The following is an 18,922-nucleotide window of genomic DNA, read 5'->3' as shown; positions in this document are numbered from 1 at the left end:
TAATATATTTGTTATGTACGTGTTCTAATACTTTTCCAAGTAAGGGGATGTCGTTATTACCTTGTCACTTTCAAGAATTATTTCTAAAGATACTGATGTAGTATAAGTGTGAAGCATTTAGACATTCAAAGATTATATGAATGAAGTAGATAATTAATCTAGAAAAAGTATCAAATATCTTCGATCTAATTGAGGAAGAGAATACTTATGTATAGAGTTTATGCAGACCATGATACTGGCTCAGCTGACTCCTCCCTACACACCACAGATGAATGTTGCGTCAGAGAGGAAAAATCACACATTGGTGAGATTGATGATAAGATTTTCAATATTAGAAGTGTTCCTTTGGGTCTATATGCTTAAAAAAGTAATCCATATATTGATCATGTTAGTACCCAAGTCGGTGACCTCCACACAATATGAAATATAGAATAGAAGAAAACCCAACTTTATGTATATTAAAGTATAAATCTGGGAATCCCACATGAAGAGGCACAACCCATATAAGCTAGAATCAATAGCTAAGCTATATAAATTTATGAGATATCCAAAGGAAACACGTGGATAATATTTTTACATCCCAAATAACAAAATAATGTTTATTGCAAAGAGTATCATCTTTTAGGGGATGAATATCTTCCTCTAGAAGATAATTGGAGTAAAGTACTCTTAAAATAAATTCCACATCTGGAGATAACTACTGCCCAATCAGATGAGGGCTCAATTCCAAAACATGCTAACAAACATATATATAAGCTAAAAAAGTCAACAAGAGTAGATGGACAACTTTATCAAGATACTAGAAATTGATAAGGGCATATTGAAGACACTACACTTAAAATAAGATGATCTTCTTGACAGATATTATGTCATAGTCAATCCAATCACACACTTCATTATCTTTAAGTGAATTAAAATAAAAAAATTAGTCATCATCATTATCTTGTGTTGTTTTTAATAAAGTCCTTGAATACATCAAATGACTTAGTGAATTATGATGTTATCATAATACAGTAATCACTAGTCTTTAAACATGTATCTTCAATACCTGTATCCAAAGCATAAATGCGGCAAACATCAAACTATCCGAAAATAATAACATTATCAATCTTACTTCTATGATAAGTATGGTTGATCTTACAGATATTGGAGTACATATACTAAGGACACAAAATAGGTGACCTTTGGGAAAGAATTCATTAAATTAAACCATATGAACCCCTGAGTGATATTAAACCTAAAAGGAAATCAGGTTGGTTCATGTCATTGTCCGCCATGTGGTACTTAGAGTTGAGTTACTGAAAACATCTTATGAATGATGGGCTATGTTTTGACTACAACCTACGTGTCCCTAATCACATAATTCAAATCACTCTTAGCTAGGGTATACAAACAAGTACATGAAGGTGAATGGAGGTTAACAGGGGATCATTTACCCTTGATATAACAGTAAAAAAGGCATTAAATCATGGTCTAGGGCAATGACGATATTAGATAATATAATCTCCAATGATATTTGTTACACATGTTCAAAGTAGAATGATGTGATGTATATTATGTGGCTGTCAAGCCAATCACTCCATTTTGTTTATTTAAGTTCATTGAAAGAAACACATATTCATTATTATTATTGTTTGATGTCTACAACGAAGTCTGTGAATGCATGCAATGACATATTAAATTATGATGTGATCATAATAAAATGATAACTCGTATTTAAACATGTATTCTTAATATTCCTATTTGATTGATAGTCAAGATGGACATCAAACTTTATGGATCGAATAACACTATCTAATTCAATTTACATATTAAGTATGACTGATCATGCCGTTATTAGTGTGGAGACACCAAGGCCAGATGGTGGGTGCTTTTGGAGAAAGAGTTCACAGAATTGATTTGTATGAATCCCGAAATGGTATTACACTGAAACGTCAATCATGTTGTTTCATGTCATGGTCATATAAGTGATCCTTTGCCATGAGGCACTTAGGACATCTTGTGGATGGAGGACTCGATTTTGACTACAACTTAGGAGGCTCAAATTATGGGATTCAAATAAGGCTTAGCTTGAATGTAGTAAGAAGCACATGGAGGGGATTGAGTGGTCAAGATAAGATCGTCTTCCCTCTATAGAAGAGGATTTTGACTCAATGAATACAATGTAAATAAATCCCTGGCCAGGGTACTCAGAATATTAGAGAAGACATTCTACAATGATCCCTATTACACACTAATACTAACCAAATGACAAATTAGGGTTTGACGATTAATCATACCCTAAGTCATACAAGAGACTCGTGTGGATACACGATTATACATGTATGGTAACAGATGACAACCAAGATTCCATGAGAGCATCCCAACACTAATCTAGAGCATGAGGTGTATATTGGTACCCCAATGGTTAGAAACTTAACCTATCTACTGGGTTAAATCGATCATTGATTAATTAATCTCTATATTGATATAGTTATTTAATAAGTTTGGTCAATAATGTTATTGGAACTTTAAAGGTATTGACTAGAATGCCATATACACACCGAAGGTCACGTGCATAAGGCTAAATGATGTTGGAAATATACTCTATATTATAAAGATTTTTTATGAAAAAATATGTATAAATAAGGGGGGCACCCGTTTTAGGAACCCACGCTAGCCAAATCTAGGTACCCTCCCCTTTATTTTTTCCTTGCTTTCTCCATGCACTCCACTGCTCTCCTTGATGGTGAGAATATCCACAAAATCATCAAGAAGAAGTGGTGAAGAAGGAGAGGATCAATTCAATGGCTTGAAGAAGCTCTCCCAAGAAGCAATTCAAGGGCAGAGAAAGTTCCCAACAAGGTACTTCAGTTATTAAAATTTCTGCCTTTTGCCTTGGGTCTCGTTTTATTTTGTTTTATTTGTATTTTTTAATTTTAAATTGATTTTTTTGACACACCTGTGTATCTTGATATGGATCTTAGTGTTTGTGTCCCCTATGTCATGCACTATCTGTCGAGCCCAAATAATGTCAGACTTTAGGCAGTCATTTGAACAAAACCAGACTTGGGACAAATGGTTAGCTCATTCTTACTAAATCTTAAATGGTGAACCTGAAATTATTGGCCAATTTGAAACTAAACTGATTTGCACCTACATGCCTGATTGAATTTCCTGACCCAATTGGCTCAGTGAGACCACTAAAGTAATAATTTGGACTATACAAAGGATTCACTTGTCTCCATGTCGATATTGTAACAAAAGCTGAATCATATATTAAAGAAGCAAAATCTGATATACAAATCAAAATCCGCATATTGTGGTATTCAGATTTTAAATGATTATGTTGGATATCAATTGCTAGAAAGCACGTTTCTGATATACATAAATTCAAACAATCAACATCAAACCATTGTATGGGGGGTTTGGGTGTCAATATCGGATATCATTCACATAAATCAGTTTTTTCTATCTGAATTAATAATATCAATGTGTTTTAAATATTTTTCTATCAGTAAAAAAGGTAAAAATATTTTATCAAGTACAATATTTTTTGGTTAAGTAAAATATATAAAAGTGCAGAAGTTCAAACTATGTCAGTAAAAATATATTTTTATATCTATAATAATGGGAGAAAACTTGATTTGGCATGAAACTAAATAGATTACAAGGCTGTGTAAATGTGTAGTATTTCAAGGATGTTCTAACTAATTAGTTTCATCAATCTTCCCGCGTGACAGCTTAATCAAGGGATACTGCTTCAAGCATGAACCGGCCATCCCTCCTCATTTTTTAAGGGAATTTTTCAGGCATTCTATTTTTTATTTTTTATTCCAAAACCAAAGGATATATATAATTTTTTTAAAATTTCTCCATATGGTACAAAGTTACTTTACAAAAAAATCATTCTAATTTTTGGAATCCTGGTATGGATATCAGATTTTGATATGTGATAGTGTCATCCATCACCATCCACAACCTTTTGAGTATCTGTCTTGACACCCAATAACAGTCACATTATCAATATAGGTTCAATATCTGATACATTCATCTCATACCGCTTTCCTTTCCTTTATATCAGATTGTATGTCATCTAATCCATTGTGAAGGGAAACACACGAAGAAAACAGCTTCTTAATATGCTCTGTATTTTATTTTTAATGCACATATTCAATATTTTTTAATATAAATTTATTCAAACCCTCACTTTTAAAATTAATGTTATTGATTCCTTGTTTAACTTTAGATAGAAATTCATTTATTCAGCTTAATTTAAACAATGTAACTTAAAAAGGCTTATGGTATAAATAATTAAATTTTTTTAACATACTGAAATCGACCATGAATCACTAAACATCAATCCAATAAAAATTTGTAATATGGTATATTATGAGTAAACCAATTTTAGGAAATAATTAATACATAATTAAAATATAGTAAATATAATTAACTTTTTGTTTTTTATCAAAAAGATATCATCTCATAAAATTCATTCAAATAAGGTGATTTTTCAAATTATTTTTTGTGTGATGTAAATAGAACTATATTAATTGAGTAAAAATTGCGTAAAGTGAGTAAATATTATATACTAAAACCTTTGAATGGGTAGTTTCTGATAAAATTAAAACCTAGTGTGTGAAAATATGAGTAAATTCTAACAAAATTAAAATTTCATGTTTAGTTTTACCATGATTTAAATGAATATGTAATAGTTATATTATTCAAGACTGTTATCAATTAAGAGAAATACTTCCTGAATTTGAATGGCATGATCACTAGGCAAGGAAAATGCTTGTTATATTATTAGACATCAATCATATTATGTTAAATACAATTATTATTGAAAATTCTAAATCTATCTACATATCATTTGAGGGAATTCAACACTTTAGTACATTTTCTTACTTACCTGTATTCATAAAATAAAGAACAAAGTAATGAAATGTGATAGTCTACCATAAGACACCCAGTCCTAAGAGAGCATCATTGTCTTCTTTTTGGTATTACAAAATCCATTGCCCTTGCTTTATAGTCAGCTTCCATGTGTCATTTTAATGATGTCGTTATGTGAGGATTTTCGGCATTGGGTTTATGCAAATTCGGCATGTAGAGAACTGAGTGTTTTACAAATGGTAGTTAATCATAAGTTGTGCTGTGTCAGTTGACTTCAGATGATTGTGAATGAAGCTCATGATCTTGGCCAATATACTCTTGTATTTAATATGAGAGATAAACATCAATGTTTTCATGATTAAAATTTACCTTCTAGCGAGATGGAGTAAACTTTTGTCACAGAGTGAAAGATTCTGTTCATGAAGCTAGAACTATAGATAATTGAGTAGAACATAGGTTTTCATAAAAGGGGAGAGAGAGAGAGAGATACTGAACAAAACAAAAAGAAATATTTTTCACTCTGTAGGACTTTTAACTGAAGAGAAATTCAATGGTGAGAGAGAAAGAGAGAAAAAAGACTTCGAACTTTGTTTCTCCAATGACCAGCCACCTTCTTCATTATAAATTTTAATTTTTTTATGACAGTGAGAACCAACTTTGTTGTTGTTTAGAGAAATTCATTCAGAAAAGTCAGCATATCTCAGATTCATTCAACATTATAGAATACAAATTTACCTCAAGAGAGAATTTAATACAAATAAATATATGAACGAATAATCATGATCTTACCTCTTAAGGAAATTCATCTGACCATTGAGCATAGTACAACAACATTATAGGGCAACAACACTGGTGTGATTTTTACAAAATCATATTATTATCTGTTAACTTTATATAAAGTCATATGTGAGACATAAAAATATATTTAAAGAGAAAATAATATTTTAAGAAAAGTAGAAAAAAAATTTATCTATGTCTCTCCATTTATTAATATAAGAAAAGATGAAGATAATAATAGACAGAGAGAGATGAATATAAAATAATAAACATAGACAAGGAGAGATGTAGATAGGACGAAATAAAAAATAATTTCTACAACTCTCAGTATCAATATCTACTTATTTCCCCGACTAAGTATCATTATCTATGTCTCTACATATATTAATATATTGAAGAAAAATAGACAGAAAGATAGAAATGAACATATATATATATATACCTAGACAACGAGCGATGTAGATTGGAAGAAATAAAAAAAGGAATTTCTATAACTCGTTATATTAATATTTACTTATTTCCCTTCCTGTATATGTAAGGAAAAATAGACGGGAAGATAGAAGGATTCAAATATATAAATCAATAGAAAGTAGTATATTAAAAGAAATAAAAGTCAAGTACGTGGGGCCCACCGCATTAGGAACTATATAAAGAAGAAATTGAAAAAAAAATGTATAAACTCGTTTCCTAAGCGAGATCGGCGATGGCGGTCAGGTTCGAGAAGGTTCTTTGGATCTTCGCGATCGCGTTCTGGTTCATCTCTAGATCGATTGCGGGAGAGAGCTGTCGCGATCTGAGATCGAAGGTAGACTGCGGAAGGAGCTCCGATCAGTGCCGGTGGTGCCTCAGCGAAGTCCTCGACGACATGTGCTTCGCCGCCGACGAGGCCTGGAGGCTGCCGCGCCAGATCTTCTCCTGCTCCTGATCTCATCCATCGTCGAATCGGACTGTCTAAGAGGTTCATGATTTGATCTGTTTGTGGTTTTTTGTTTCTTCGTCGATTTAGCGGAGGTTTATAGTTTTCATTGGCCGGTGCTGAGTCGAATTGGGATGAACGCTGTCTCTGGCTTATCGGTCCTCGAATTTGTCATTGGATCGGGAAGAGTATTCGGATCGGAGCTGTAGTTTGTTTAATCGGACTGCCGAAGAGGTTTTTGATTTGTTATGTTTGTGGTTTACTCTGTGTTCTCTGGCTGATCAGTCGTCGAATTTGTCATTTAATCTAGAGGAGGAAACGGATCTAAACCGTTGTTGTTGCGTCGGACTGCGTAAAAGGTTCTTTATCTGTTCTGTTTTTGGTTTAATCTTTGCTCTTCGGCTTGACGGAGGTCTTGTGTTTACATTCGGCGGTGTTTGAGTGGACTTGGGAGGGATTGACTGGATGAACGCTCTCTCCGGCTGATCTGCTGTGGAATTTGTGATCAGATATTAAAGAGGCAACGGATCGAACTTGGACTGCCGAAGAGGTTCTTTATTTGTTCTTTGATTTAGCAGAGGTCTCGTGTTTGCATCGGGCGGTGTTTGAGTTGAATTGGGATGAACGCTGTCTCTGGCTGATCTGTCGTCGAATTTGCCATCGGATCTGGAAGAGGAAACGGATCGAAGCTGTAGTTGTTGAATTGGACTGCCGAAGAGGTTCTTGAGTTTGTTCTATTTGTGGTTTACTCTTTGTTCTTCGACTTGGCGGAGGTCTCGTGTTTGCATTTGGCAGTGTTTGAGTCGAATTGGGGGGGCACAGATTGAATGAACGCTGTCTCAAGGTGATCTGCTGTGGAATTTCTGAGCTTTACTGTCTGTTCTTCCGATTTGGAGATTTATTGCATCGGATATCAGCAGATCCGTGGATATACGAGCAGATTTCTTGATATAATTGTATGAACGGGTGAAATTTTCATAAGGGAAGTTGAAAAAAAGGATGAAAAGTTGAAGAAATTTGTGTTGGATCTGTCAGGAAAAAGCCAAACAATTCGTTGAAAAAAGATTAAAAGTGCCCTCTGTTTAGACGACGACATTGAGTATGAAGAGGATTGGAGGTCCGCTTCTGTCCGTTGGTGATCTACTCCATGATCTCTCTGAAGATGGTGCTGATTCCTTTCGACATGTCCCCTCTTCTCCGGCACTCGACAGCGGCTCATCGTTCCCACCAGCTCATCTGCCCCATCTTTTTCAGGTAAGTTGTAGTCTCTTCCATATTTTTGTTGCATCGATTGTTAGCTTCTTCCTCTGAGATTGAAAGATCATTATTATGCATTGGAAATTGTTTTATCTCGTTATTTTCTCTCGATTTCGAGATTATTTTCATATTTTTTTGTATCCCCTGCTAGTTTCTTCCGTTGAGATTGAAATATCATTATTCTGCATTTGAAATTGTTCTCTCTCTCGGTCTTTTCTTTCAATTTCCCGAATTTTCTTTCAATTTTTTTCTTGATCATTGAGGTGACTAATATTCTATGAAGCCCCTTCATTCGAGACTGAAAAATTATTAATATTACGTTGCAAGGTTCAGAAGACCATATGTGCGCTTGGAAAATTTTCCCTCAATTTTTTCTCTCAACTTCTTGAGTTTTCTTGGATTGCCTGTTAATTTCCGTTTTCTCTATCATCAAGCTCCGGTAATATTCTAGGCAATGCCTTCCTTTGGCGTTGAATTTTCATTATTATTTCTTTTTCCAGCGATCAAATTCGGCATATGCGTTCCTTGATTTACAAACCTATGTGTGCAATTGAACTTTTTCTTCTCTCAGGATTTTTACTCTCAAGTGTCACGAATTTCTCTAAATCAGCATACGCGTGTCCTCTCATGAATTAGCAGGCGTGCATTTGGTTCTAAAGTTACATGAATTTTTTAAATTCTATTTGATTTGGTTCTGAAGTTTATATTGTGTTTGGCGTTTGAATCTCTAATCTTTCAACTGCCTTCAAAACGAAAACCCATCGCCCCCGTGATCTATGCCATTAGTTTTTAGACTCTTATCAAGAGAAAAAAATACCCAAATAGGTTTTTTTGCAATAAGTTTAATTTCCCTAGAGCTTTTGATAGATTTGATTGATCTTTCTTGTTCATCGGATCAATCAATGTTTTCTACAGAAAATAAATAGTGAAAATAAGATTATACTGCAAAATTTTTAGGCAAAAAAGATAAAAAATTATGTGACAAAAAAGTTCCCCTCTTTTATCCTATTTATGAGATTGCCATTTAGATCAAATTGATCTCATCAATTCAATCAGACCAAAAGATCGATCAAATTTTTTAATCAAATTTAATCGATAGAAAGAAGATACTATCTCGTAGGAGACTCTAAATCCGTATTAAGACAGTCTAAAACAACAGCAAGTGTTTCTGTGCACATTTTTTGTACTCCTAATATGAGCATTAGGATCGGATTTCTTTTTTTAAGGATTGACGAATCAATCCTTGTAAGGTAAAAATTAGAGCCCCTCAATTGATGAGAACAGAAAAGCGGTTATATAAATCCCAGGTACCCCCTCATATCATAGGGTATAAAGAACAGGTTATCAGAACAAAGCAAGCCATAGGAATAGGATTTTAAACACAGATATATTGTAATCATAAATATGTAAAAATAGGGCTAAAATTAGATTGTAAAAGTTTAAATAATAATAAAAGTTTAAATTACAATTAAAAAATTGTTCCTTAATTTATTTGGCTGCAGGAGACTTATGATCAGCTGACAGCGTCTCTGGCAGGAGGGTCAGATAACTCATGGCCCGAGTTAACATTTAAGGTGAGCATTTTTCCAGCTTCCATCCTTGAACCGAAGAAATATTTGCAATTTTTAAGGGATTTCTAACAAATAGCATATCTTCAGCTGTGTTCTGCTGTCGAAACCGCAGATAAGTTAAACAGTTTGGCCCTCGAAAATGCGGAGGCGTTGCTGGGTAAGGTGGACAGTCTTGCGACAATGACGAAGCGTTGTCATTCGGTGGTTGAAGCTGCCAAGGATTTGACTGCAGTTGTAAACAAGGGTGATGTCGAAGACAGGTGATTTCGTTTCTTCCCCTTGCAGTTTTGGATTTTTTAATTTTCAATATATTTATCTTTTAATTTCCTAGAATAGAAATTTAAAAGTCTACAATGCAGCTGATTAAACTTAAAATGGCATCCATGACACTTTATTTAAGCCGTTGATCTTTTTTTAAGAGTGAGCGGTCACATGAGTTGACATATCGGGTGCAGTCTTTCGGTTTCTTTTTTCGTGAAGGATTAACTTGGAGTGACTAGAAAAATAGTGTTTTTTTTTTTAAAGAAAAGTAGTTTTTGTTTTTAAGGTTTTCAAACTTTTGGACGATGAAACCAAATCCAAAGTTGGAGTTAAGAAAGATAGCATCTATGATGATGCGAAAACCTCCTCAAATGTGATCCTATGAATCTCTTTAAATTTCATCTCAAAATTCCCGAGAAAGATGGGTATATTAAATCGTATGTTTCCACATTTAATTAATGTTTACTCGATGAAATCCCTGTATGCAGAGTAAATGTAGATAACTTGTGATCTGGTTAAAAACCTTGATATAGATTGCCTATGATATAAAGGGAAACATGGGTCCCTTAATAGGTGTTGTTCTTCTTCTAATCTTGATGTTTTAGTTTCCTATGATGATTGTGTAATGTAGAGATAAATTTTAATATTTCATGTGTTGTTTTTGAACCAGATGTAGAACGTCATCCTGTAGATCAAAGTCATCTATCCTAGAGATCGCATGTCTACCCATAATTTATGCATCTAATGGAACCAATTCCTCGATGATACAACTATCATCGAAGAAAACTCCTCCTAAAACAAGTATTTAATAATGATATGATACCTTAGAAGTGTTTAATTAAGGTGATCTTAGTCAATGAAAGTTGCCTGGAACAAAGTCTGAAGGTTCCAGAGGAGAAAATCAAATAAAGAACTATGGCCCGAGTTTATGAGCTTACGACGATTATCCAAACCTATGACTCTTAATTCAATCTCAATATCTTCTAATTATAAATGGCTCTCCATTTTTAGAGGATGTTAAATCAAATATCAAATAATTAAGTTTCTTAGCATGTTATGGAGGATCCTTGATAGGGATGATTCTTGTTAGGCACAAAAGTAACATGAGATATAATTAAGTTTTTTAGCTCTCTGTGATCCTTGATAGGCACAAAAGTAACATGAGATATAATTAAATTTCACAAAAGTAAATTATAAGTTTTTAGCTCTCTGTGATCCTTGATAGGCATGATTTGAAGTGATTGGCCTACTTTGACATGCTTCTAGTCTTACCTTTTGTCACTATTTTTTGTAAAGTACTGCAGGTCAGGTGATAGTTTTTTTTATGGTAGGAAGCCTTGGTGTCATCCACAACTATAATCACAAGCTGATTATAGTTGGAAAGAGATCATAAAAGGATTTCAAGCTGAGATCTGAAAATGGTAAAGGATACAACTATAAAATTTCAATCCATAAAGTTAAAACAGGTTACTAAAATTAGTATGTAAATCAAGAATAATTTTTAATAATAAATTTCAAAATAAAGCCCTAATGAATGGAAAAAATTCAACACTTTGGCAGATCATCAATATTTTATCCTTGAATTCAACATGTTGTAAGTCAAAATACTAAGATAATATAGGTTTTGTGAGAAATGTCCAAATCTACTGGTTCTTTGTTGCCAATTTCATAAAATCTCTAAACCAGTGACCTGCATACCAAGGCAACAAAACTCGCCATTTAAGTAGAAATAGGACATATATCTCACCCATTGAGAAACTCTCAGATTGAACTCTTTTATAAGAGCTTGATTGCTATTATAATAATAAAAAGACTTGAACAAGGATGTACAGTCACATGTTTAAAGTCATTTTTTCTATAAAATTTTTTAAACCTCGCATTTAAGATCTAAGGTCCCTGTATGTATAGATAGTTATAAAGTAAAGCTTTGTTCCATTACTCAAGATGAAGGGTAAGTATATTTTAGTAAAAGGCCAAAGTATGTGTTACCCTGAATATTCAAATTATATTATGCGTGGTCAGCACTCAGTCAATGGGTTACATCAGATCAAAGATTTAATTGCTTCAGGAATCCTTTCTATGAAGATAACCAAATTCATAGAGTTCAAAATATGCAACTCGTAAATGCATGAGATGACTACCCTTAAAATATATCAAGACTTGAGATGTTTAAAAATTCAGTCAACTCATTGAGTCAGGACTCAATATTCCAATAAAATGTTAACAAGGTTTTATATCTTTGGTAAAATATTTATTTTGATCATCCAACATCTGGCCACTCAAACATAATGGCCAATGGGGACTCACCTGTCTACTTTAGATAGTTATATCTGACTTGATGGGTTTTTAATTAGAGCTTAAATATAAATGAATTAATATAAATATTTATATCATTTTAAGATGATTATTTCAGACACTTAACAAAAATTTTCACAACTTTTTAAAGTTAAGTTCATGGAGGAAACAGGGAAGGTCATGTGGAAGGGTCCAAAACTTCTCACACCTACGCAATTTTTTTGATCGCATGAAAAGCCTTGTGCAATCATCGATAAAAACTATGCAAAAATTAGCATCCCACAACACACAAATTCAAACAAATAATTGGCTTTATTGCGGTTTAAAATAATTTCAAACTATTTAAGTGCTAAATTAGAGGCATTAATATTTAATTACAAAATATAAAGGTCAAGTCTCCAACTTGTAGGGTGTCAAACTACACCTAATGCTCTAGAAGGTACAAAGGAGTGTGTATCGGCTCACTGATGGAATTTATCTTTCATCGATTATCGTATATGTATAGCCCTTATCTGCTTTATGCTCCTAGGGCGACTTAGGGTATGGTCAAATGTCAAACCCTAATTGGTCATCCAAGTTAGTACTAATGTGTTCAAAAATCATGGGAAAACTCTTATCCAATATTTCATTACCTTGGCCAAGGACTTCATTGCATCATCTTATATCAAGAGTGGATGATCTTGACCACTTAATTGTTTTTGTGAACTTCTTGATGCACCCAAATTAAGACCATGATTAGGGACTCGAAGGTCATAGCAAAAGTAAAACTGTCCATCCACAATATGTATTTAGTGTCTCAAGTCAAGGACCACTTACACAACTATGATGTAAATCAACCTGATTGACAGTTTGGTATAATACCATTCAGGGATTTGTACAAATCAATTCAGTGAACTTTTTCCACTAATGAGCACCCACTATCTATCCTTAGTGTCTCCACATTGATAACTACGGGACTGGCCATACTCATCATATGAGTGAAGCCAGATCATGTGTTCATGGACTTCATTATAAGCATCACGCGTGCACTATAATGAATATATTTTTTTAATGAACATGGAATGAGATATAGAATTTGTGATCGACTTGACAACCACATTTATTTCCATCAAATAAGAGTAAGAGGGAGAGGGGTCAAGTTGATGGAGCGTGCCCAAACGACATCGACGGAACATCATTGGTGCCGTCTTCGCCGTCATCATCATCACCGCCTGTCCATATCCAGGCCGACCAGCACACCAAAGCATCCGTGAAGACGCCCAGGTTTAAATACCCGTGTAGAGCACGTCCGCGCATGTGTTCATGTTTTAATTATCTATTTTCATTTGTCTAATTTCTGTTTTGTGTTCGTCACGACGAGTTCACCATACTCATCGTGATGCGTCCATATCATCGCGTTTAATCCATCGTTTTATTTTCCCCCTATGTTTTCATTTTTAAGTGTTGTAAAAGGGGTCCCTTATTGGGCCCCTTATGTAAACTTTGTAATGGGCCCATCATGGCCCTATATAAGGCCATGATGGGCACGTTCAGAGATAGATCTGGATTTCATTTTGTGGTAGTTATTCCCAGTTGTTCAGATCTCTCGGTAAAAGAAAGGAGAAGGAGAAGAGGAAGAGGGGGAAGAAGAAGAAGGAAGGGAGAAGGGGAGGAAGAAGGCAGAAGAAGCAGAGTAGAAGATACAAAGGGAGATTTGAACAGTGCCTTGTCCGTGACATCGCCGTCGGGTCTTCTCGTACGAAAGCAGCTCCACCGCGAACAAGACATGCAGTTTCCTCTTTGTAAGATCCTGCCAGAGTCGTCGGTTGAATGCATAAAGCTTCAAGTTGACGCAAGGCGAGGAGTCTCTATCGCGCACATGCAATTCGACAAGGCGATCTGTCCATCCCTTCCACCTCACGGTGCTCGACGACCGCGTGGTGACACACTGCCGAATGCAAGTGAAGACCCTCTCTGGGCAGATTGATTCTTGGCCTGCCCATTTGCGTTGACTGAATGTGCGGTGCCCTTTTGCCGGATGTACGACGCACAAGAGGGAGCATGAACTCTTGCCCGCTTTCCTCTCTGTGCAACCACTGACGATAAGAGGACAATCGCAAGCGTCGCCTGGGATGCCATTGTGGTGAATAGTCAACACCTGAGCCGACGGGCAGTCCGTGGCCCCAAGGGACGGTGCTAGCCATGCTTGACCGAGACCTGGCGCTCCTCACCGCCACTGTACATCTCCAATTTGTGTTGTGTCCACCGCCCACCGTAAAGTACTCAGTCGCCGCGCTGTCGCCCGACGTTCGCCCAGCCGGCCCTAACTTCCTCTAAAGTTGTGCTCGCCAAGCCCGTCCGACGCCAGAGTTATGTAAACGCCGCTCGTCTCTGCTTCCTCATCTCCTCTCCGACCATTGTACCAGCGCTGCTCCATTGCTGCCGGTCAATCTACATCGTGTCGTCTTTCGCACCCCTCAACCTACCTGCCTAGCCCTACCGGTCCCGCACGGACGAAGATTTCAACGACGAGCGACGCCACCAACAAGGTACGTCGTTCCCTTGCTCGCCCGTTACATACTTTCTTCAGTATATTTTCGACTGCACTCCACCGCGTTTGGGTTAGAGATAGGTGAGAGAATTACTTCACGAAAACTGTGAATTGAGCATTTTTGTAGTCACGGGCTGAGCCCGTCCATTACGTGCGATCCCTATGGAATTATTCTGTTCGGCACCGCAGTCATTGTCTTCGCTCCGACAACGGTCAGGAGGTCACCTTCATCGTCATCGGTCGGTCGCCCGGAGTTCGGAACTAGGCAAATTCCCACAAGTCGGACCTACACGTACTCTCATCAAGGGATTCATTTGCACTCATGTAGTTACATTCACTTTAGTGAATTACCCGTCAGACGACGTCATAACGACGTTCGACATCACAAGCTGTTTTTGAGGAAGCCCTTGGTGGCAAAACTAGCAGCCCACATGGCAGCGCCCACAAGAAGGGGCAGCCTAAGGAATTGGGCTTATCTCTATTCAGGCCCGGCTCTGGTGTTGCACTCTTAGGCGTAGAAAAGGGGACCCTCAATCAGCAGCCCACTAGTGAACAAGAGTAACTATCAAAGACAGATTTTCATGATGAGCAAGATTAATATAGGACCATTCTTTGTATTTCCTTTTAATATGACATTAACCACTCCATGCTTTCACTTGCAAGGTGAACTAGGCTAAGCTATAGAGAAACTAAAAATAGAAGATCATGGCCCAATGTATTGTGGCCTAAAGAAATAAGAAGAAAAGGGAAAATATACTTTGAGCCAACCCAGTCCAATGGATGGGTTGTAATGACAAGTTCTAAGTGCATTTGTATAAACTTGACTGTCCAATCCTCTTCAAGATGATCTCACTTTTATGTTAGAAGCCCCTTATCTTAAATATCTTTCTTTGTTTAGCAAGGGTTTAGCTTTAAAGGCGGTGATTGGACCACACTAGCTCACGAGGATGAGGGAGCATCCCATAAGAAGAGGATCCACATTTTTTAATGAAAGATAAGACAGCCAGGGGTAAGCTTCAATTTTCATCCCTGGTCATCACCTTTTCTTGATTAGAAAATGGATTATGGTGCGGGGAGGACTGTAATTTGATCTTGGAGTCATCTTAGGAGCTCATCCAAAACAAGTCATCAACTCTACGACATATACTTGAGTCCTAACACATAAGAAGAAATTTTTTTCATCTTTGTATGGATATTTTTGTTTTGGAATAATAAAATTAGTGGAATACCCTTTTGCATTTTGAGAGCTGGAGCATCACTTAAGAATGTAGTCCACTAATAAAATTTAATCATAGCAATTGGCCCTTTCATTTTGGAAGATCAAACAACCAGAAGGTAAAGGCTTCAATCTCCACCCTTAGTCATTCCTAACATCAATTGGATGAAAAGTTACAGCAAAGCAATAAGGAGGAAACTCATATCCCCACCAGTAGGATGTGAACTAGGAAAGCATGCCTAAGTCACAGGGCAGTAATTGGCACCCCTTTCCCCATATTGTGAAATCAGGGTGATTTGGTAAATATTAGTCTTTAGGCTAAGTTTAAGGGGGGTCAAAATAGCTGGTATTAATTTTTCATCATGTTTTCTAAGATAGGGTTTTTTAGTCATTTTGTCTAACACATGGCAGCACTCTGCATTTCTCATATTTATTTATTATTTTATATTTTTTAGATTAAGACTATATTAAATAACTATATAAATATATAAATATGTAAACATTCATATTCTCGTATGATCACCCACCCTCCTCCAATTATTTCGCATAACTAATCATTACTACACCCTTATTATTCATTCCATCCCCATTTCATTCTGTTAATCTTTTCGCTCTTATACCTATTACAATTAAACTATCCCAATCTACATCCTTCTTGTAATAATATTAGTTTAAATGGATAAAGGATAATCTAAGAGGGGCGTTAATTAGGTTCTCTATATTTTTTTTAATTAATCTAGGATTTTTCTACCTAAGAAATGAGGTAGAGGAAATGGGGGAGACAACTATTTAATTTTAGACAGCTTAGGCTATTCCTAAATGATGTTCGGGGGTATCCATCCCCAAGTGATGATGTGTCCTAAACGTGTTTGATTGAATGACCCCAAGCAAATCAGTTGGAAACAAGGATACCAAAAAAAGAAAACTCGATGAAGCTTTGTAATCCTCAGCCCCAAAGGCTTTCACAGAACAACGTCGCTTGATCTACTTCAACTTGGCCCCCAAATCCTTCTTCTTATGGCCCCCACAGCCTTAACCTGAATGACCACAAAGATCTAGCAAGACCAATATATTTCTGAGCAATCTATTCCCCTCAACAACACTTAGTATGACAGCTCCTTAAATAGTATTCATGACAAGGACCAATTTCATGTATTTCAAGAGGAATATTTTTAGATCAGAAATTTATTAATTCAGATATAAAAACTCATAAATGTAACTATGAGTTCCATGTAACCTCCATGTTTGTGGTCGTTGTTTCTTCAAGTCTTCTTCTCCTCCACGTTTTTCTTTGGATGAAATTCCTTGATTCATATTTGATGTTTGATGCTTAAAACTCAAATATATTTTCATTCCAACACTAAATGTAATGATTCTACCTGGAAAGGTTTTGACAATTGTGCACAATTGTCATCTCACAAAAAATGTTCAAAATCAAATTCGATAAATCTCCACATATAAATATTTCCACATTCTTAGTTTGTTGCTCGATCCCTCTGTATCCAACTCCAAACCCTTGTAACTCTTTCAAAACTCAACTAAATGATGTGATTCTAAGTTATTTAGTTTCGTATTGATGTAAGAAACTATTCATATACTAAAGATTGTAAATTTTTCACAAGATCGAGGATGTACAAATTTCATAAGCCAGTCTTCTTTCCTTTGATCTTGAAATAAACTACACCAAAAACCATGAATCCAAGTTCTATGGACTTGGATTGATGTTAACAACAAATTATCTCTTTAAAGAATGCTAAAAAACTATTTGAAAATTTCTCCATGGATGGAAAGATCTCTCTTGCTTTTGGACTGCGATTTTCAAAGGGCAAGGAGAAAAGAGTTTAAAATTAGGGCTAAAAAATGTATTGATTGATTAAGAATTCCAAAAGTGCACAATGGTAATTTTTTAACAGTCCAACAGTCATATGTATTGATTATGATTACACAATAAAAAGCAATAATCATTCTAATTTTGAATTTTTCTATTTACTATTTTCCCATAAGTTCAAAATACATTTCAAGAGGTAAGAGCAAAAACTAGCCGTTATGCCTAGGATTTTAGCTTTATTGTAATCTGAAACTTTTAGGTATGTTTACCCCATCATTTTAGTCAAGATATCACCATTAGGTAGTAATATTTTCATGTAATTAATTTTTATTAAATCATTAGGAATTCGAAGAAGTTATTAAACCAATCAAATGAAGTCAAACTCAGACAAATATTTGAATAGTGTTAGAAAATATGTTTATCTTCATGTCATAGAAAATATAAGTTCTAAATACATGATTTGATTGGTTCACCATATAGCCCAACTAAGTAGCCTTTTAATATAACTAAGGGTCCTATATTATCTCCACTTACAATCAGTCAACTAGTTGACTGAGGACCTTTTATGCTTGATCATAACTCGTATTGAGGCATCCAGTAAAGCATTTTACTAAACTTCCCTTAAAGCTTAATCTACAATATCCTATTAAAATTAAACTATAGTGATCTACATCCTTCTTATAATAGTGTGAATATTTCTTTTCTTCACTCATATCCCCTACCTATCATTTACAAATAAGATAATATTTCTTCTCCAAAAAAATGATCTATTATTCTCTTCTCTTTATCCACACAATATTTTCCATTATTAAGTTTTCACCCATCTCATAAATGCATGATCTAATTATTCTTAGTATTGCCATTCTCATGTCCTTATCATCTTTTATAATTGTCTTACTTAGCTTAAATTATTATCTAGCTATACACCTATTATGATCTTGATATATCTTCTTAATTTCTAACTCTCAGTTACATATATCTCTCAGCACAAGTCCTTGAGAAAAATTAAATCAAATGTGATGGGTCTGACCCAACTGACCTGGCCGTTGTGTTTGACACATGTGATGGGTCTGGCCAAACTAAAATGGCCTATCTATATGACATCTCTGACAAAAAGACCTGATTAATCTCGCTGATGGGTTTGATGGCTTTGACCAACTTGACCTTCATCACTAACCCTTACTAAGTATCCAAGCAAAGCAACCCATCCAATGTGACTAACCCTATGATGGGTCCGACCAAATAGACCCAACCAACATGGCCTACCCAAGTGACGGACCCAACCTAACTGGTGTGACCTACATGTAACATGGGTCCAATCGACCCTACCCGATCGACGTGACTGAATCAATGTGATCCATCTTTATGACATCTCTAACCAAACTGACCCAACCAA

General features: G+C 35.5%; 1 protein-coding gene across 1 annotated transcript; it reads left to right on the top strand.

Annotated features, from left to right (window-relative positions):
* Positions 1-6,574: 6,574 nt before the first annotated feature.
* On the top strand, positions 6,575-9,795 carry LOC144713591 (histone-lysine N-methyltransferase). The gene is made up of 3 exons (XM_078588206.1): positions 6,575-7,822; positions 9,328-9,399; positions 9,484-9,795. The coding sequence occupies exons 1-3, from the start codon at positions 7,670-7,672 to the stop codon at positions 9,658-9,660; spliced, it is 402 nt and encodes a 133-aa protein (XP_078444332.1). The 5' UTR covers positions 6,575-7,669; the 3' UTR covers positions 9,661-9,795.
* Positions 9,796-18,922: the final 9,127 nt, after the last annotated feature.

Source organism: Wolffia australiana, chromosome 16 (genome assembly GCF_029677425.1).
Source record: "Wolffia australiana isolate 7733 chromosome 16, ASM2967742v1".
Taxonomy (NCBI): domain Eukaryota; kingdom Viridiplantae; phylum Streptophyta; class Magnoliopsida; order Alismatales; family Araceae; genus Wolffia; species Wolffia australiana.
This window is presented reverse-complemented; position numbering and strand designations above follow the sequence as displayed.